Genomic DNA, 21,606 nt, shown 5'->3' with positions numbered 1-21,606 from the left:
GTGGTAAATGGATTGGGTAAGTGATGCCACCTGTGTGTGTGTGTGTGTGTGTGTGTGTGTGTGTGTGTGTGTGTGTGTGTGTGTGTGTGTGTGTGTGTGTGTGTGTGTGTGTGTGTGTGTGTGTGTGTGTGTGTGTGTGTGTGTGTGTGTGTGTGTGCCGTTGTGAGTAACAAAGCACGGCGTTAATGCGCAAAACTTTCACACCTTATCATGTTTAAACTGTGATTTTCAAAGCTATTTTTTTACACACAAACACCAATTAGTGATGAATCTTTGAACACCCAGAAACTATTAATAGATAGATAGATATTCAGGTGTTGTGGTTTTTAAAAGACAACACATTCTCATTCAGTGATTGTGAAACACTCGTGGATAAAACAAACAGCTTTGCACTTCTGGAATTGTCTCATTAAAAAAATAAAAAAATAAATAAAATAAAAAAACTCCATGTGATTTGATAGATATCCAGATTTCAAGTGCACGTTTGAAAATGATACCTGGAAAGCAGTAGAGACTTACACCAGAGTCCGCCACTAGGTGGTGCAAAATACACAATATACACACTGTTTCTTCACCAGAGCCCAGGTGATGTATCAACTGACTTTGTTGTTTGCAGTCCAAATAAATGACAAGCTGCAGCTTGACTCTGTATCTCAAATATTCCGTCTCCTCAGAATATATATATATATATATATATATATATATATATATATATATATATATATATATATATACATATATACATATATACATATATATATATATATATACATATATATATATATAATGTTTAAATCAGGACCAGTTCAAGCAAGGTAATATTTTACCACTCAACTGTGTGATCTGTGATTTTTACATTGAAGTCTATAGTGTCTCAAATAAACACATGCAGTAATATGTGTGCATTATGTATGATATATTATTTTGATTTAAAAACAAACAAAAAAAAATGTATCTGAAAAATAATCAGAGATCTGTTGTTTATCACACGTAAGTATAAACAAAATATAGAGCCACTGATTCCAGGAAATGTAAACCACAATTGTATTATTGTGTTATTTTTCCTTGCATTTATGAGTTACAAATGTACACAAATAAATAAACAAAGCAACAGTATATAGTGACATAACAGTTTCTGAGAAGTTCAGGGTGGTCCGTTCACGTACGATAGGATCGCTACCCCCCCCCCGTCCTCCCCGAGTTGGAGGGTGAGACTCAGACGACAGTGCTGCAGAGTATATAAACTCCCACTCTGAGTCTACACCATCACTCTGGGTCTGGAGGAGCTAAAGTTGAGAAATCGAGCATGAAGCATCTTTTCGTCGCCGCCTTTGCACTCTTTGTGCTCTCCACGTTCGACCAGGCTGAGTCTTCGGCTTACGACAAGATAGTCGCCCACAGTCGCATTAGAGCAAGAAAAGAGGGGTGAGTTGATGCCTTTTGTTTATTTTTCATTCTATGATGATATATTTGCAGCTTTGCGCTATTTTCATTTGTAACAGTTTCGAACCAAGTTTGGTCATATATGGTTATTATTTTCACACTTCTGTCAAAGTTTATTTTTCGTACACTGGGTCATTTCATAGTTAGTTTGTTGCTTTATTTTGTATGTTTATTTTTTTATTCGTTTTTTTGTTTTTTAATATCTTCTTTCGTTGTTGTTATTATTCACATGTTCGAAAAAAAACTAAACTGAACTGAACTAAATAATTCTTAAAGGCGCCATATGTAAGAATGTGGCCAAAAACGGTTAATACATTAAAAATTCAAAACACCGAGGTCTTTTAGGTTTTCATTTTCTGACGTAACTGGCAACCCGTGGTTGCTCGGCAGCTGAGACTCTACTGACTGCAATGATTGGTATATGGCGGTAGGTGGCGCCACATGCCAAAAACATGATTTCAAAACATAGACATGATTTGCAGTCTGCAAAATATTTTTTTTAATGCAAATATTTTGGCTGCACTGTTGTTGTTGGTGAGTTCAGTTTGTTATATGAACATTATTCCTGAGTCTCTGTGACATATTAGGAGGATTTTATGGCCAGTTGCTTTAGATTTATTACATAATGCACCTTTAATATCTAACAAACTGACATCAGAACAGTCAGAATTCGTTCTTTTGGGCTCACAGCCATCCAAAAGTACTGACTAAATTATCATTTTCCACTCATAACAATTGAAAGGTAACAAATGTATGTTATTACCTGCTGATTAACACTTTATTCCCCCATTTTCACCCTCTCAATCCCCACAGACCGAATGTCTGTGCACTCCAGCAGGTCATGGGGACCAAGAAGAAGTACTTCAGCACTTGTCGTAATTGGTACCAAGGGGCCATCTGTGGAAAGAAAGCGTACGTAACTGCACTGTTTCTCCTTAACGTTATAAGCAAATCCGCGAGTGACTAAGACGTTTTCTTTGGAAAAGGCCCCTTCAGGGAACTGTTTCTTATTTACCGATTTCCTCCGTAAAGATGGAAAATAAAATGTTTCCATAGCGACAGACATCTGCTGTTACACTTGGACTTAAACTGTTAACGTAAAATGAAAAACACAGTCATGGATGCGGCTTTAAAACTCTTGGTATAGAACAGTGTTCCCGTTGGCTCCAATAAACATGAAGTCAGGGTTTTTCCTGCATCATCGTTTGGACGACCACGGCGGTGAACCACGGATTCGAGCCTGCGAAATATTGGAAAACTGTTCTCCTCAATCACTCTTGACAAGCTCCTTTTTTTTTTTTTGTCTGTAATTCTTTCAGCTTTCTCAGCACGTTTGGGGTTTAAACATGGATCAAAGCACTGAGTTTGAGCTTGCATTGTGTCCAAGTCATCCTTAGAAATTGAAATTTACGATGAACTCGACAGAGAATTTCAATCAAAATGTGCTCCAGATTTTACGGATTCAGGCGCCGCGCTGATGCAAGATCTCGTGAATGCGCGGCTTAAATGAGAAACAGTTTGAGTTGCGTATTATGCAGAGCTGCACTGCGAGCCTGAGGCTTTTTTTTTTTTATTTGTTTACAAATGTTTTATTCCGATGAGTTCATGAACAATTTGTCTTGTTCTAATTATTTCAGATGAATAGAAAGAACAAACGGGGAGGGGAAGCCAAAATGTACAGAAGGATATGAATAACAACACAATCTAAATTTAGGTATTACATTACTGCATTTGACCTTCCTTGAAGAAACAACATAAACTTCTCACGTGTTTCCCACTGATTTTTGGAATCAGAATTTAAATTCAAGCTGATTTCACCATCTAGTGTGTAGTATTAAAGGTGCCATATGTAAGAATGTGGCCAAAAACGGTTACTACATTCAAATTCTAAATACTGAGGTCTTTTAGGTTTTGTTTTCTGACGTAACTGGCAACCCGTGGTTGCTCGGCAGCTGAGACTCTACTGACTGCAATGATTGGTAGATGGCAGTAGTGCCAAAACATGATTTCAAAACATAAACATGATTTGCAGTCTGCAAAATATTTTTTTTAATGCAAATATTTTGTCTGTACTGTTGATGTTGGTGAGTTCAGTTTGTTATATGAACATTATTCATGAGTCTCTGTGATTTTAGGGCCAGTTGCTTTAGATTTATTACATAATGCACTTTTAAGGTTGACTGTACTTCATGTGCTTCTCGGATGTCGCCATCTTGTACCGTTGTGTTCCTACGGTGGCCTGAATGGACAAACCAGCCAGAGCCCTTAGCTTTTACATACTAACGTGGACGTTTACCACACAAATCAAATAAAAACGGCTCCACCAACATTAAACCGATGCGTAAAACCAATGAAGAAGAAGGGGAAAAAAGGCAAAGAGAGAGTGGATGAGTTGAGAGAGTCGTGAATGACCTTTCTGGACTGTGAAGGCCACCGTAGTTCCCTAAAGCACTTGGGAAATTCAGGAGTGAGCGGAAGAGTCTTCCTTTTGTTGAAATCTGCACATTTGTCATGTTTGACGTCACAGTCTGATGTCTGTCGTGTTTTTCCCAACCCAACACAGCGCCACCTATATGGCATTAGTTTGTCATACTGGTAAAAATCAAAAAAACTGTTTCTTTAAGTAGTGAAACAGTCACTGTGTGTAGTCAAATAATCCACATTAGGGAAATATTATGGGGATAAAACACTACTTCCTCAAGATTAGACTGTTATGCTTATGGAACGGTCATAAAAGAAAACCCTGTTAATGGTCGGCTTCACACAGGAAATTACAGTCCAATCCCCAACCTCCGAAAATTCAGACGATCACACAGAGGTCACCCTGAAAGCAAAAAAAAATGTACTGCACCTATGGGTCTATTTGTCCAACATGGAAATAAAAAGTCTCTCGTTGACTGAGTTCAAATGAGACCATTTCTGTTTCCACAGCAGTGCTGCTGCATGTCCACAAGAACATTCTGTATGACCCACTCACAAAGTGCCCATTAATGGCGGCTTGAATTGCAGAGAAGCCACACACACACACACACACACACACACACACACACACACACACACACACACCATATATTATGTTTGACAAACCTATCTTGATTCTTAGCGGTACATTTCCTCCACAGAGATGCTGACAAGTCAGATGTTTCCATCTTCATGGCCAGCCACAGTCTCAGTCCCAGTCGTGTGGGCAAAAAAGCAGTGTAGCGAGGGCTTCTTTTCTTTTTGCTGACGCTGCCCCAATGGGGCTTGTGTGATCTCATCCCAGCCACCCCCCCCCCATTTTTCATGCATCAGTTTGATTGTCTCAATTACCCATGAACCCAGAAGCATTGGTCGAACCCTGTCTGAGACATCAGCAGAAAATAAAAACAATGGAGAAAACCGGAGAACTTATCTGTTTATTATCGTTACTAGTGCAGTGCCTGTAGGAAGTATGTATTCCTATAGTGGGAGCTGAAGAAGATTTGTCAGTTATGGTAATGCATGATAAGGAACGTAAAGGCTAACGCAATACAAACACTGTGCAACCTCATTAGGCACAACGCAGCTAAATGTTTTTTGCAGCTAGCTACGCTAATGCTAAACAAAAATGAAAACATTTGCATTTTGTTTTGTGCCTAATGAGGTTGCACAGCGTTTGTATTACGTTAGCCCTATGCTAATGCTAATCGTAGCCTCGCTAGCTTACCTTTCGATACAGGTTCGCCGCAAAGTAGTAGCATGCTAATGCAAAATAAATATGTGCTCGCGAGTATATGAATGGACACTTCGTCGTTTCAGTATAACACCGTGTTCTGAGGTGAACCGTGTGAAAATGTCTCACCCACTGTGAGGACAGCCTCTTCAATCCCACCTCCCCCTCCAGACAGCGCAGCCGCTGCTGATGAGCCTGGTGTAGCGTGATAAATCAGCGAAAAATAAAATTCCTCCAAAAAAGTTTAAAATCACAGATGCACCCCACCGGACCATGCTCAACCCATATCCAAAGTCTTAGGTCTTAGGCCCACTTTACATTATGTTTTTCGCGACAGCGGGACTGGCGACAGCGGTAACACCGTGTAAAGAGAATTCCCGCTGTCGTAGTCCCGCTGTCTTCAAATTTTCTCCCAACAACTGCGAAGTGGTCGCCCGACAACTCAGGGGGAGACCCCGACAACTTCAAAGTGTATAAAGAGAACGCGTCGGGTTCGCGACAGCGGGAGGTCAGGGTTAAGGGGATTAGCATATAGCGCGCGCCAATTAGCATATACCGCGGGACTTTTGTTCCAAAAAAAAAATGGTGGGGGTGAAGGAGGGCGCTGGACGCTGTACGTGGAGCACCTCCGAAACAAAGTGCCTGATCAGTATCTGGTCAGAGGACGAGATCCAGAAGGAGCTGGAGTCATCCAGGAACAAGATGGCCGACGTAAAAATGCAACAGCAAATGCGGGAGGCCTGCTACGATCGTACAGTCGGGCAAGTAAAGAGGAAAGTTGTAAGCGCCGCGGGTGTCCTGCCAGATTTCCGGGCGGTGTTTTTAAAGACGTCTAGACAGCGGCATCCCAACAGCAGGAAATTTCACCGCTGTCGCGAAAAGCGTAATGTAAAGTGGGCCTTAGTCTGACTAACGGTCAGTGAATTAGCCAATCCCAGCTCATTTTTAAATGAGATGCAAGGTTCATCCTGGAGAGGTCAAGGTCAACATACAAGAGACGAGCAACCGTTCACGTTGAACTTGGACAATAGTTGAAGAGCTGAGAAAGAGCTCCGTTTGAAAGTCTTTGGAGAAAATGAATCAACTTCTCACTTTAATTAATATCAGGGAACTTTGTTTGTTCCGGAGAAGACAATGGTCTCAATGGAACATGTTCAATCAAACTTGAGGAAAACAGTCAATAAAGCACACAGCACATAATGAGTGGACACCGTGTGATTGACATCTATAGTGCCATCTGTTTTCAAGTAAAAACACATTAATTAAGCTCTAAAGATACATCTGCCACACACACTTCCCTGAGATCTAAGAGACACCAACATTGTTTAGCAACACTGCTGACTTTAGTTTAGTTTTCCACCTCATCATCAATAGTTGAGTTTTAGTAGCCCCATAACAGTCTCCAGTCAACCTAACCCCACTCTGCTTGTGTTTGGCCTGTGGGAAACTGGCGTATTCCTCACAGAACCCACGCTAATGCGGGGGCAAATAAGGACAATCCACACAGAACGGGCCTTGGAGTCGATCCTATTTTGCTGTGCGGGACCAACACTCACCACCACCACACCACAGTGATATCAATCCAATTCATCTGCGTGTGCATAAAACTTTCCTCAACAATACTTTACAAGACATTAAGTAACTCACATGTCATTGTTTTGAATATCGTTGCGAGGGTGTTTGCACAAGTGCAAATAATTACACTTATTGCACATGTAGCAGTTGCCTCACCAGATCATTTATCCCTAAGTGTGCAGAATAAGTCCCTGTTTGTCCATTTTGTGCTGCAAATGTTCAAACACACATACAGAGAGAGAGAGAGAGCATTCCTGTAGTGCAGAATTTTACAGGGAAAGTGCTGACAAGGAGAAACGTTGAAGTGCTCAGACAAAAATACATCCGTCTTCCCTCTTGCTGGATGATTTTTATCGCAGAGTGATTAAACTTCCAGTCAAATATGCATCTGCCTGTTGCACCGTTGCGCTCAAGAACAGTAAACAATTTGTACAACACAAGGATTTGATTGTGATTGTGATGAAATGAATCACATTTAACTGGCAGAGAAGTCGTTTCACCAAGTATTCTGACAGTAGAAGCCAAGTGATCTACAATAATGAACTACACATACACATGTGGTATTGTTTATACCTAATAGGTACATATATGGTGTTCTTACTGACCTTTTTTTTTTATTGTTGCTTAGTCTTCATTTATTTGAAGAAAACTAGATCTTTAAATGTCTCGTATACCAGGCGATGGAAACAATGCTATGGTTCCAACGTGTTCAAACGTGCTGATGGAGGGAGTATAGACACGTTTATATCTGGCGGCTGCACTTTGGTTTTTACTGTTTTTGCTTAGGCTATGGTATCTAATGCTTTCACAGAGAGCAGAATGTCTTTCTATGCTTATTAAATAGCCAGAATTAGGCTCCGAATCTAAATATTAGTGTCAATCTTTCCCATGCACATCTCAAAACCGTTAAATGTTCCTCGCGTTAAACCGACATTTCCTGAAACTCGACTCTAATTATGCTGGAGTTTTTTCAAGGCCAGGGTCATAAGGCTTTGTGAGGTTAACCGAAACGCCAAGCCGAGGCCAAACTAATTGTTCGAGCTTCAAAGAGGAGTTCTCAGTAATATAAACCCACTACTGTAAAGGGAGCGTAATCCTCCAGACACACTTTCCATTGGGGTTTTCTTGGCATAAAACGGCTGGATCACATGGGGCCATCTGAGCAGCGAAAGAGATAATGAGTAACATCTGGAAACAGTGAATGCATGGAGACCAATGTTAAGTAACGATTCGGCGTAAAAACAAGGCTGCCGTAAAAACACAACAGGTTTTTTTGTTCTTTTTTACACCTCTTTGTTTTTCCTTGACATGGGGCCAATTCCAATTCCTATCTTAACCCTCAATCTTAACTCTCAAGCTCAACCCTTAATCTTAACTGGCCCTCAAAACCAAGTGTTGAGGGTTATTTTGTCACTTAGAAATGGGACACTCCTTAAATGCAGATACGTCTTCAGACTGTAGGGGGCAGAATAACACGAAAGCTGTGTCAACTCCAAAAAAGAAGAAGAAGAACACATTTACGTCAGGATTATTTATTTATTATTTTATTTCAGTAAAGTTATTAGGTTGTCAGTTAGTTATAAGATGATACTCATACAAATACCACAACCACGGACATATTCAGCTGACAGTTACCACACACCACGGCTTATTGAAAAGTAAACCATAGCAAACGATCGCTTGTCCCGCACCGGCCGGCTATTGACAAAAGATCGTAAACTAAACATAAATGTTACGCAACAATGACGTCAGTAATCCATAATATGGGCTTAAACTAAGATAATACAATGGTTTTCATCATTTTTATATCTCTATTAACAAAGAAAATGCTTAATTTGTAGCGTACTCGCTCCGCTGCTTTCGCCGCCATCTTTCTTATGTGAAAACGCGCAATGCATTCTGGGTAGCCCTTGCTCCCAAGGGTGGTGTCGGAAAATCTCAATATTCAGGGCGATACAGCCCTTGAACTTGTCCCTCAACTTAATTTTTCTGAGAATCGGGACAGCACTTGCACTAGAGGGAGCGCGCATTTTTGAGATTGAGGGTTAAGCAAGGAATTGGAATTCACCCATGATCTCCAATTTGTGGTGCGTGTGTGTGTGTGTTTTCTCCTGCAGGACTGTGCTGTACGAGTGCTGCCCCGGGTACATGAAGCTGGACGACATGCTCGGTTGCCCTGCAGGTATGGTACAGTACAACGTTCTACAAGTGCTAAAAAACAACGTACGAATGTCAGATGAGGACATAACCGTTCGCTATTTTTGAAACCAGACCAAATAAACTTGAAGAGGATGGTGCAGCATATTGTCCGCACATGTAGAGTCTTGTCTTTTGATGCACCAAATGTTTCCTATTTTTATTTCCACAAAGACAGACTTACTCCGTCTAATGCTTGTTATAAAACCTTCCCCCGCAGTGGCTCCAATCGACAATGTGTACGGCACCTTGGGCCTGGTGAAAGCCACCTCTACTCAGAAATACGCTGATGATTCCAAGCTGAGGCCTGAGATTGAGGGATCTGGATCTTTCACTTTCTTTGCTCCAAGCAACGAGGCCTGGGACAATCTGGAGCAGGTAAACTTAAAACAGAAAATAAGCTGAACTTCAGTTTCCGTGATGGTTTTGACGTCTTGTTTTTTATTCTCCTTCAACGAACAGTCAGTGAAGAGTGCGCTGATCAGCAACGTCAACATCGAGCTGTACAACGCTCTGCATTATCACATGGTCAACAAACGCCTCTTGACCAAAGATTTAAAGAACGGATTGAAAGTCACCTCCATGTACAACGACCTTGGTCTCCTGATTAACCATTATTCCAATGGAGTGAGTTTTATTACCTTCGTTTTCCTAACCCTAACCCTTTTTTTAAAAAAAACAGAATAACCCTAAAACAAGTGTGTCACGATGTGCAGGTGGTGACCGTCAACTGCGCCAGGATCATCCACGGCAACCAGGTCGCCACCAACGGAGTCGTGCACGTCATTGACCGCGTGATCAGTGGCGTCGGAACCACCATCCAGAGTGTTCTCGAGGTTGATGACGACCTGTCAACTCTGAGCGTGAGTAGATATACGACAATCGCGATGTCGATGCAACCAGGAGCTTTCATAGTAACGCAGACACATCACATTTAAAGGTGCCATACGTAAGAATGTGGCCAAAAACTTACTGTTACTACATTCAAATTCAAAATACCGAGGTCTTTTAGGTTTCGTTTTTCTGACTTAACTGGCATCCCGTGGTTGCTCGGCAGCTGAGACTCTACTGACTGCAATGATTGGTAGACGGCGGTAGGTTGGCGCCACATGCCAAAACATGATTTCAAAACATAAACATGATTTGCAGACTGTAAAATATTTTTTTTTAATGCGAATATTTTGTCTGTACTGTTGTTGTTGGTGAGTTCAGTTTGTTATATGAACATTATGCTTGAGTCTCTGTGACATATTAGGAGGATTTTATGGCCAGGTGTTTTAGATTTATTACATAATGCACCTTTAAAACTGTAGCGCGTAGCTTAATATTTTGCATCCAAATTCCACGGAGACCAAACAGAGACTGAAACTCACATAAAGGAACTGAGGAACACGTGTAGTTCATTTTAAAACAGGGTTTATATGTCTATTTCCTGTACATGTTTCTGCTCGGACTGCAGCGAGGTTCACTAAACAATGATTGTGCTGATGGAATCACATTCTAGGATGTGGCTGTGGCTGCTGGGATGCTGGACAAGCTGGGTGAGCCAGGACATTACACTCTCTTCGCCCCCACCAACAGCGCCTTTGAGAAGCTTGGCATCGACGTGCTGGAGAGACTTCAGAGCAACGAGGTGGCGGTCAAAGGTACTTCAAGGTCGTTCGCAGCTCCTTGGGGCCATTTAAAACATGGCAGCGGCAACAGAGGTTTTTCCTTTCTATCGACTGTAGCAGACAAAGACTGCATTTATATTAAATGATGATGGTATGGGAAAAGAAACGGTCGTTTCCTGACGACCAGGCGCTCATAATGTTCAGCGGATCTGGGAATTGCACAGTTTTGGCAAGCTGTGCATAACAGAGCTGCGTTCAAGTAGAGTAATGAAAATAACTTTTGTTAGAGTCATAGCATGAAGTTGTAGATGGAAAGTCAAACAATGCAACACATGATTCGACACCAGCACTGACAGGATCAATATACTGTAGTGAAAGAATTGTACGCCGTGACAATGAAAGTACGTAGAAAAGTAGTCAGTTGTCAAATAATCCATGAAGAACCATCAGTGAATGTTAGGAAACAGAAAAACAAAACAAAAAAGTACAGTATTACACCACAACTTTGACTTGGTTTTGCGTGAACACCACCAACAGACAGGACACAGCTGCTTTATTGGACAAGCTGGTCAAGTTGGAATCAACACAAATATTTTTTTTTTTTTTTTTTTATTAGCCCACAGCTCCGCATATGAAGTGAGATCAGATCACTGAACGGAGCTATGAAGAAATCACACATTTTCTCAGTTAAGGACCCGAGGGATCCAAAGGGTCTCCAGGTTCCCAGGACATTTCATCCTCAGCTGCAGTGGAACATTTGAGAGGACATAAACACAGCCCCCTTGTTGTCATCCGATCTCACTCTGCTGTAAACCTGGATGTACGGATTTAAAAAAACAACTTTGTTTTGATATTTCTTTCAGCTCTTCTGAACTACCATCTCCTGGACTCGGTCCAGTGCTCCGAGGCCATCCTCGCCGGCAGCACTCACGAGACGCTGGAGGGCACCAACGTCGAGATCGGCTGTGACGGCGAAAGTTTGACCGTCAACGGCGTCAAGATGGTGGTCAAGAAGGACATCGTCACCACCAACGGCGTCATCCACCTCATCGACCAAGTGCTCATGCCAGACTCAGGTTAGAGCCCCATCTTTTTTTTTACAAAATATAATAATTCTGCATAATGGCGATGTACTTACTTTTAAGATTATGCCGGCATTGATTTTTTTGAAAAGATAACTGCTTCAAACTGCCAGTTTGATCATGTCATGCATCCTCATGGTGGTGCTTATCACGAGAATGAGGGTGATGGGAACTAAAGATCGAAAGGTCCAGTGTTATTGGCAGAAGTTGGTGTTTGTAGCTTTAGAACATTGGTTCTCAAAGGGCGGCCCGCAATGAATTACAGTTGATAGTTTTAATCCAGAAGCTACTAAGCTTGTTAAATGTTTATTGGACATTTACTGGATACAGACCAATAAGTGTAAACTGTAGAACTGCAATGTGGTCATTAAAATGATTACAAATGGCATTTCTTTCTGGGGTTTTTTTCGGGTTTCTTTTCCTTTGGCGGCCCTCAGTCTAATGTTGGCCCTCAGGTATCAAAACTTTGAGAACCCCTGCTTTTAGAATAAGGCCTTAACGAAAGGGCTTCTTTTTTTTTTCACCATTCAGTGTCACTACTTCTACAAACTGGACCTTTAACTAAGTCTGAGAATAAGTTATCAAGAAAAGACTTCCTTACTCTGATTAAAATGATACTGTGATTATCTTGCAATACATCAATAACCGCTGAATTGTTTTCATAAATCATGCCTTTAAATGTAATCCACAATTAAACAGTGTCTGAATGTGCTCGAAGCTAAACAGGTGATGGAGCTGGTGGGAACTTCCCAGTCGACCTTTGGCGACATGGTGTCCGAGCTGGGTCTTTCTGCCGCCATGAAAGCGGATGCCGAATACACTCTGCTGGCTCCGCTCAACACTGCCTTCACGAGTGAGTTTGCATACGGCTCAGTACGAGCGCGAGCACCGGCTGTTCCGCATTCAGTCATGGTCTGGAATCAAATAAGAGAAGGGGGGGGGTGGGTGGGGGAGACATATTTTTTGTTTTCCTGTTGGCACACAAGCGAACGCACATGTACATACATGGAGCTTTGGGGAAATGTTGAATTTATCGCAGACGCTTTATGACATGAAAGTCTCCAGAGAGCAATTGTTGGACGTCGTTCAAAGAGAGCTTTGTGTCTGTATGAGAAAAATAAAAGCAGATGCATTTTCTTTCTTTAACCAGACAGGTTTCAAAGGGGGAAAGGTGGGGGGGGTAAAGAATGAAACGGCAACAGCAACACCTGGATATAACAAACTATGACTGTGTAACCTAGAAAAACCCCCCTTTCCTCTACAGACGAGATGATGTCCATGGATCAGAGGATGTTTAAGGTCATCCTGGAGAACCACATCTTGAAGAACAAGATTGTCCTGGGACAGCTGTACAACGGCCAGATGCTCGAGACCATTGGAGGGAAAATGCTGAGGGTCTTCATCTACCGCACGGTGAGTGTTCCTCTCTGAAGCTGCCAGTATGTACACCCACACACACACACTGTATACATCATCAGTTTTGTGACATTAAAGCGGAACTAGACCGGAAGTTCCAATTAACGCTGTTTTTTTAGTGTGTATCTGCGTCATTACCTTGTTAACGAAGCCCTGAAGGTTCTAAACAAACAGTTCAGCCACTGCTGAGAACGCTGTGTTTTATTGTAATCTCGGGCTCAGCGAGATCTCTGAAAAAACCCGGTCCGGTTACGTAAACACCGGTTCTCCTGAACAGCAGATCCTCCTGCTCCGGGCACTAGTCCGGGCACATCCTGTTGCGTACATTGAACCGCAGAAGAAGAAGAACGTCCGTTGTGGAGGTGTTTCACGAGCGACAGTGTCTTCTGACTCTGGGTCTGACTCCGGGTCAAAGTCATAAAAGGGACTGCGGCGGGGAGTCGTGACGAAGCTATTTTTAAACATTGTTAAAACAATGTTTTGATAATGAGTAGCAGTGCATCCACCGTTCCAGAGGGGGGAGCTGCGCTTCTGAGAGCGGGGTGTGCTGAATATGTCACTTCCGGGTACTGGCCAATCACAAGACAGTTGGGAAGCCGGGTTGAGAGTTGAGTCTGAAATATCGCGGCTGGGCAACAGCGTCAGAAAAGACAGATTTCTATCAGCTCGTTTACAGCAACTAGGAGGTTTTTGACCATAAAAACAAGTTAACATATGTAAGTAGACCTCCATAACTAACATATATGTGCGACAGGGCCGCTCTATGTGAGCCTTAATCTTCTTCTTGCCTTGTGGATTATTTCTGCAGGCCGTGTGCATTGAGAACTCCTGTTTGATCAGGGGCAGCAAGGAGGGAAGCAATGGAGCGCTGCATCTCATGAGGACCTTTTTGAAACCAGCAGATAAAAACATGTTTGAGATCCTGACGGAGAACGGAGGCTTCAAGTAAGTGCAAGCATCCACTGCGGTTTCAAACTGCAGCCTCTAATACTCTAACGCTGTGATTGAACACTGTCAACCCTCAGTGGTTTTTGCAACAACACTGTTGTTCTCTTCTGTGCTGCAGGATCTTTTTGTCACTGATGGAAGCTGCAGGCTTGACCGACCTGCTGTTACAGGAGGGAGACTTCACTATGTTTGCCCCGAGTGATAAGGCGTTCGCCGGTCTGAGCACCAGCGATTTGGAGATGTTGAAGGGTAGGTCTTGGGAATTTTTGATCGGTTTCTTACAACTCACTATGTTTTGGGTTTTTTTTTCCGCTTGATGTGAATGTCACTCCGTATTTTTAGGTGACATAAATGCCCTCAGAACGATCCTGCTGTATCACATCAGCAACGGCGTCTTCATCGGTGGTGGTTTGGAGACCGGAGTGACAAATCTGCTCAAGTCTCTGCAGGGCAGCAACCTCAGATTGATTCATGTAAGTGTTTATCCCACCAAGAAAAATGGACTTTCTTATAAATCTCAAGGTAGTGAAAGCTTAAGCCAAGGCCGATCTTAGCCCTCTCACACCAGCAGGGCTTTGTGCAGATTCCCAAACCTGATTTTGAATCGAACCTTGACATTATCAGTGGCCGTGTCATATTCTGGGTCGTGAAGACGAACAGGAAGTAGAAAGTATTGAGGGAAAAGTGTCGTCAGTGGCGTTGTGTTTACTTCCACCTGAGTAATGTCCTCCCACTTTGGTTCCTCTTAAGCCGGTTTTGCCAGAAAGCACCAAGGTTCTGAGACTCCAGAACCAGAACTGTGTCAGTCTGAAAGCACTTACACTACCGTTAACTCCAATTTTTTAGTTTTTTCCATTAAAAGTCACACTTTTATTCATCAAGAGTTGCAAAATGCATAGAAAATATAGTGAAGACATTGACAAGATTAGAAATAATGATTTTTATTCAAAAATAATCATTTTGCCCTTTGGTCAAAGAACCAGCAAACTGTTTTTAGCTGTGCTAACATCATTGCACAAGGGTTTTCTTATCATCCAATAGCCTAGCAAACACCATTAGCAAACACAATGTACCATAAGAACACTGGAAATTGGCCTCTATACACCTATGTACATATTCCAATAAAAACCAGACATTTGCAGCTAGAATAGTCGTTTACCACATTAACAATATATAGAGTGTATTTCTGATTCATTTAATGTTATATTCATTGAGAAAAAAGTGATTTTCCTTCAAAAATAAGGACATTTCTAAGTGACCCCAAACTTTTGAACGGTAGTGTGTACTAGTCAAAGCATGAGCCAAGGCCGATCTTAGCCCTTTCACACCAGCAGGATTTCGTGCCGATTCCCAAACCTAATTTTTAGTGGGCCAGGGCGTTCAAACCGTGCATTCAGAACCTGAAAATAGTTGGTTCCTCCTCACGAACCGTGGCATCATTAGTGGACGTGTCATATTCTGGGTCGTGAAGACGAGCAGGAAGTAGAAAGTATGGAGGAAAAATTGCCGGTATTGTATTTACGTCCTCCCACTTTGGTTCCTCTTAAGCTGATTTTAGCAGAAAGCACCAATGTTTCTGAGACTCCGGAACCAGAACTAAATCATGGACCTGGATACTTGTCCAGATCCCTAACAACATCCCTCCTGGCCTACCAAAACTCCGCCCTTTACTTTCTTGAGCTCTGCTACTCGCAGACAAAACAGACAAACGCGGCCAAAAACATTTCCACCTTGTCGGAGGTAATTAGGCTCCACGCTGGCATCCATAGCTATTATCCCATAAATCTTTTAAACCCAGTGACCCAAACGAGTTAATAAGAATATTTACTGTAACGCAGTAAATAACAGAGCTTATACAGGTTCATTCAGGTCGGTCGTTTTGCGGTTTGCTCGTCTTTAATTGTTTTGACTGTCGCCCACAGGCAAACAACAGTGTACAAGTGAACTCGGTCCAAGTCCCTGAGTCTGATATCATGGCCTCAAACGGAGTGGTTCATTTCGTCAACCAGGTCTTGTATCCCGGAGGTAAAAAAAAAAACCCTTTCTTTCATTGAACTTTTTGTTTTACCTTAAAAGGCCTGATTCACGCGCTGTGCTTTTTTTCTTTCCAGATATCCCGGTTGGAAGCCAGGATCTTATGATGATGCTGAAGAGTCTCATCAGCTACATGCAAATCAAGGTGTCACATAAAAAAAAAATGAATTATTGTTTTTAAAACGCTTAAATACGAGGCAGCCTGCTGTTTTTTTTTTTCCCCCAAAATAAGTCACCAACAAGTCCAACAAGTCACTTAAAAAGAAAAAGTGAAAAAAAAGTAACTTTGACGAGTAGCACACAAATGAATTAAGTGTTTTCAAAGTATCATGTAAATCTGTATTTTATAATCCGATTGTAGTATTTTATCATTAATGTAGCTTTAAAGGCAAGACAATAATTTCTAAGTTTTTAATCTAATTTGTCGATTATTATCATTTATTTCACAGTACATTCCTGGATTCAGATACCAGGAAATTCCCCTCACATTCATGAGTAAGTTTCAAACCTGCCAATTAGTTTTGGGGATTTTTTTTCTTTCACATTTTTGAAATCAATTGTTCTTAAATGTGATTTAATTCTGCTGTGCTTTAACGCCTTCATATCTTCTTATTATCATCAGAGAGGATCATTACTCGTGTCGTCACAGGTACAGTAATGATGATAACGTCATCATCAACATGTGATTCCTAATCAGTAAAATCAGGCACATTATATATGGTTAATGAATAATAAATAGGACCATATTTAATAAAAATATAGCATACTTTTGGATTATGAATCACATATTTCTCATGGCAACCTTTCTGATCCAGCGAAAGGTCCATTTGTTATGTTACCTTCATACAAATGGAAGATTCTCTGCATCGAAGGGCAATGCTGTGCTCGATCCACCTTCGGCGCAGTGACACGTGTCCTCTTTATTTATTTTCCGCGTAGCTCCTGTAACGAAAGTGACCAGAGTCATCGAAAGCAAACCCAGCGTCACCAAGGTCACCAGGGTTATTGAATCAAAGCCCTCCGTGACCAAGGTCACGAGAGTCATCGAGAATAACCCAACCCTCACCAAAGTCACCAGGGTTGTCTCAAGTAAATGTTATACAGTATTATGGCACGAATTAGTAGCTTTTAAATTGTTTATGGTCTTGAGAACTGAATGAATGCTGTTGTTTCCAGGCCCTCAGTCTTCAGTCAGCAGAGGCAGCACCAACATCGCGATGGAAGGTCAGTGAAACTGTGGGAAGAAAATCCTAAACACCTAGCGTCAAACACCGAAACGCCACTTCCAATGTCACCAGTTTTACTGTTTACATGCATGTTAAAAGTCAGATTTTAGTCGGACTAAGATGATAATTCAGTTTTCTGTTAGTGTTCTGGTTCATGTTAGTCCGACTAAAACCCAGCTAGTCTTAGTCAGACTAACATACAAAGCCACCTATGGATGCAGAGTCGGATGTACATGGCCAATAAAACGATTTTCTCCTATGCAAGTTAATCGTCCGATTGCCAGTATTAGTAGGACTATGGTCTTAGCTAGACTCAACTGTATTAAATGCTAGTATGGTTTACTATTTTTTTATGTTTTACTTTGGTTTTTTAATTGAGCAAGTTGTAAAAAGGTTTGCCACAAACTTTCGTGGCTAATGGCAACGCTAACTGATGCCCTCCTACTAACGCCAATCAGAGCCAAACCAATAAAATCCAACATGCATTGCCGAGTCATTACCACAGTCCAAAATAAACAGTCAAATGTAGGTTTAAACAAGCTTAGCTATTATTTTACTGGGAATTGTACTGCTCCAATTTGATGGGACAAATGCTTCTTGTGTCCACTCGGTCAGGTCTGATAGTATTGCTTGACAATGTCAGATGCAGCATAAAGAACAGTGTTATCGCATCTCCGTTATCGAAGACCATACAGAGACAGACTAACGACATAATCGTGGCTAATGGCTACGCTAACTGATGCCCTCCTACAATCAGAGCCAATAAAATCCATCGTGCATTGCCGAGACATTACCACAGTCCAAAATAAAGAGTCAAATGTATGTTTAAACAAGCTTAGCTATTATTTGATCCCAATCTCAGAAAAAGCTAGCAACAAAATCATGAAGTGGCTAACCTCTCCAGACAAACGTCACTTACACGTGGACTTGTGATATTTTTCTTTTTTCCCAGAATTCACTGGCATTGAAGGCAACGCCGGTCTGGACAGCGACAGACTTTCCAGAATCTTGGAAGGTGGGTTTTTGTTTTTTTTTAAGCTGGGACAGCTCAGCGAATAATTCAAAACCAATATGTGTGACTTACGCGTTTGTTTGCCTTTATAGAGAGTACAAGAAGAACTAGCAGCCGCAGAGTTTCAAGTAGGTAAAAAAAGAAAAGGCAGCTAACAAGCAGGAGTTGAAGTAGCTCTCGCGTTTTGGGCGCGACTCTAACCTCACCTGTGCATGAAGCCTGCGCTGCCTCTGTGAACTGCTGCGACTCGCACGCATAACGTGTGTCCACACCCACATCATCACATACAGTCAGACGCCTGTATTTCCATTGGAGAGTTGCCACCGCTAGAAGAAAGAGAAGAAGCTTTCTTTTTCCATCACTGACAGAGCGAGAGAGACACAGACCTAGATATTTATTGACTCACCTTTCTGTGCCCGCACATGTAACGTCCAACCTTCTCCAGCGCAACACGACTTTGCTCAACGTTTTCCAAAAAGTCTTTGTGTTTCTCGCTCCAATTGGAGGACGGAGACAAATCCCTGGGTTGAATTACTCTTAGTCTCCACTCTTGCCTACATTTGTACTTTAAAGAACAGACCGTTTGCTTCTCGCTGCGATTAAGATTAGACGACATCTGTTATGTTTTTTGTCGAAGCAGCAGCCAGTGCTCAGAAGCAGTTCGTCTGGCTTTGTCCAAATATAAAACATTCTGTCTGCGTGCTCAATAAATAACACATTTTTATTTTGTTTGCTAAATCCACACACACACACACACAAAAAGCAAGGTGTGGCGCTACAATGGCGTAAATTAAAACTGTAGATATCGTGTCACCCGGTGACATCCCTGCACTGCACACAGGAAGTGATTCCTTTAACTTTGGGACAGACAGAAGAGGCTGGAGAATGACTAACGAAACAAGGAAGTGGAATTTCACTGCTCCAATTTGATGGGATAAATGCTTCTTGTGTCCATTCAGTCAAGTCTGATAGTATTGCTTGACAATGAAATTTACCATCATAATAGTCGACATCGCCCTGAACAAGGATCTGTTGAAAATATTTGCAAACCTCTTAAGAAATAATTTAAATGAATTTTTGAAATTCAGGAAATGATTCGTTTTCTCTGATGCACTTTGACAGTGAGCTGACTTTCTTCAAAAAAACAAAAAGTATCTCGGAATGACTTGACATTTTCAAGAGTAATAGTCGGCATCGCCCTGAACAAGGATCCGTTGAAAATATTTGCGAATCTCTTAAGGAATAATTTTAATGAATTTTTGAAATTCAAGAAATTATTCATTTGCTCTGATGCACTTTGACAGTGAGATGACTTTCTTCATAAAAACAAAAAGTATATTGGAATGACTTGAAATTTACCATCATAATAGTCGGCATTGCCCTGAACAAGGATCCGTTGAAAATATTTGCAAACCTCTTAAGAAATAATTTTGATGAATTTTTTAAATTCAGGAAAAGATTCATTTGGTCGGATGCACTTTGACAATGAGCTGACTTTCTTCTCAAAAACGTATCTATCTACGTAAAAAAGGATCTCCGAATGACTTGAAATTCACCATCATATATGTGGCAATAGGTGGCATCGCCCTAACGACATAATCGACAACCAAAAGTTACCAACAGCAACTTTAATTACCGGATTCGTAGATTATGTTTCTCTGTTTCTCTACTTTGTGTAACGGCTGCTGACAAGACATCCGACTTTTATAAAGATGCGAGCTGCTTACATTCTTGCTGGCTTGTTTGATTGCTGCATTGCTCAGCTGACAGCTTTACCAGCGTCCACCTGCAGGCGCTGTGGTCTATGCACAGTTATAATTATCGCTCCTCGCCCCCCCCCCGCTGCGCTGAGCTTGGTGTTTCCCGGTGAGGAGTGACGAGATCGGAGCTTAAAAGCTTAACAAAACAGGACATAGTTTGCATTAACATAGTAATCTATTCCACATGAGCTGACTGATTGACGTGTATTTTTGTTTCCATCCTTTTTTCTTTTTTCTTTTTTTTTTAAACCAGCTGGCTCCAGGAGGAAACCTAATCAATGAGCGTGGACGGATGAGAATATCGACCTTGTGAAGGCAGAGAGAGACTCCAGACCCAGAGGTTGAGACTTGTGTGTCAGTGCAGCGGATGCACGATAAAAATGTCAGTGATTTCAAAACATACTGTAAAAAAAAAAAATAAAGTATGGAACGCCAAACTGACGGAAAAAAATAAAAACTATTCTCATAAACAATTTAACGGTGCTTTGAACGTATGTATATCTACAATGAGTGTGCGATGTCTGACGAGAGGGTTTTTGGATCAGTGTACGACGTGTGAACTGTTCAAATGAACATATTGGCACGGACTTTAAAGACGGAGCGAGTCAGGGTAGCAATAAAATCATCCATTAGGGCGGCGATAAAAGCATTTCAATCCAAAACTGCCCTGTGACTTTGCTGGAAGGCGAAGGTTAAAGCAAAGACGAGTTTACTCGCTGTTTGGGAAGATTTGTAAATCTCAGCATGATGAACTGAAAATTGCCGTTGGGTTTTTCGAGCTTTAACTGTTTCTTTGTTATTGTTGTTTTTTTTAAAGTATTTCTGGCTGTAAGTCGTTCAAAGATTTGTGTAAATTTCCTCAGTGCTTTTGTAATTTGGATGAAATGTATACAGCTACAGGTTTTCTCCTTTGTTTGATTTTCCGAACATCTTCCAATAAAATGCTTTTCTTTGATATAAATAAGCCAATTTGTACTGTAAATTTTCTGAAGAGAATGTTCATGAACGTTGGTTTTGACCGAAAGAAAACAAGTCTGTATTTCATTTGAACCCAAACAAAATGTGATTATAGTTTTAGTGACATTAATGAATAACAGCGGTCGTAAATCACCAGCGATGCTGATGGTTGTAACAATGCAGCGAGTTTTAAATAGTTGCCTTGAGGTTACATGGTGTGCTGAGGCGTTTGAATTGGACCCAACTTCCCTTCATGAGCAACACATTGCAAATTATGACCACTTGGATTAACCAAAAAAATAAATAAATAAAATAAAAATCAGAGCAAGTGCCAAGATAGAGCCACAAATGTGGCTAAATTAATTTTTTGTTTTGCTGCCATTGCACATTAAAAGCAAGTGAAGGAGTTAAGCAACAGGCTTCTCAGAGCCAGGCAGCTGCTTCGCCACAATGCAGTGTTCTTTCATTTTCTGCTTTACTCGGTCATATTTCAAATGACGGCTTTAGTGAAGCATTGTGTTCAAATAATATCTTCTCAGTCAGAGTAGACTGCTGGGACACACTGCATGAACAAATAAAGTAAAAAATAAATGAGTTTTTGTGAATGTTTTTTTTTTTTTTTGGCATTCAAACAGTATATGTTGTACGTA

At 41.3% G+C, this 21,606-nt stretch overlaps 1 protein-coding gene across 2 annotated transcripts; it reads left to right on the top strand.

Annotated features, from left to right (window-relative positions):
- The first annotated feature begins 1,284 nt into the window (after nt 1–1,284).
- LOC310924448 (periostin-like) lies at nt 1,285–21,366 on the top strand. 2 transcript variants are annotated; one of them, XM_083886187.1, is made up of 22 exons: nt 1,285–1,425; nt 2,257–2,355; nt 8,830–8,894; nt 9,129–9,286; nt 9,371–9,535; nt 9,625–9,771; nt 10,413–10,554; nt 11,385–11,597; nt 12,322–12,456; nt 12,868–13,016; nt 13,828–13,964; nt 14,086–14,216; nt 14,310–14,440; nt 15,890–15,992; nt 16,079–16,146; nt 16,451–16,496; nt 16,624–16,650; nt 16,941–17,090; nt 17,178–17,225; nt 18,180–18,242; nt 18,332–18,367; nt 20,253–21,365. In XM_083886187.1, exons 1-22 carry the CDS (start codon nt 1,307–1,309, stop codon nt 20,279–20,281), a joined length of 2,361 nt encoding a protein of 786 aa, XP_083742313.1. In that variant the 5' UTR covers nt 1,285–1,306; the 3' UTR covers nt 20,282–21,365. The 2 variants fall into 2 exon arrangements, with proteins under 2 accessions (XP_083742313.1, XP_083742314.1); XM_083886188.1 differs by lacking the exon at nt 16,624–16,650 and having other exon boundaries at nt 20,253–21,366.
- The last annotated feature ends 240 nt before the right edge of the window (nt 21,367–21,606 follow it).

Source organism: Microchirus variegatus, assembly GCF_963457635.1.
Source record: "Microchirus variegatus genome assembly, chromosome: 3".
Classification (NCBI taxonomy): domain Eukaryota; kingdom Metazoa; phylum Chordata; class Actinopteri; order Pleuronectiformes; family Soleidae; genus Microchirus; species Microchirus variegatus.
Note: the sequence above shows the minus strand (reverse complement) of the source record. Positions and strands in the feature narration are given on the sequence as shown.

Bases quoted from the DNA above. Each gene is read 5' to 3' on its own strand.
- LOC310924448 (XM_083886187.1), top strand. From the start codon at position 1,307: ATGAAGCATCTTTTCGTCGCCGCCTTTGCACTCTTTGTGCTCTCCACG. The intron at 13,965-14,085 runs GTAAGTGCAAGC...TCTGTGCTGCAG, and splicing joins ACGGAGAACGGAGGCTTCAA to GATCTTTTTGTCACTGATGG. The intron at 15,993-16,078 runs GTAAAAAAAAAA...TTTTCTTTCCAG, and splicing joins CCAGGTCTTGTATCCCGGAG to ATATCCCGGTTGGAAGCCAG.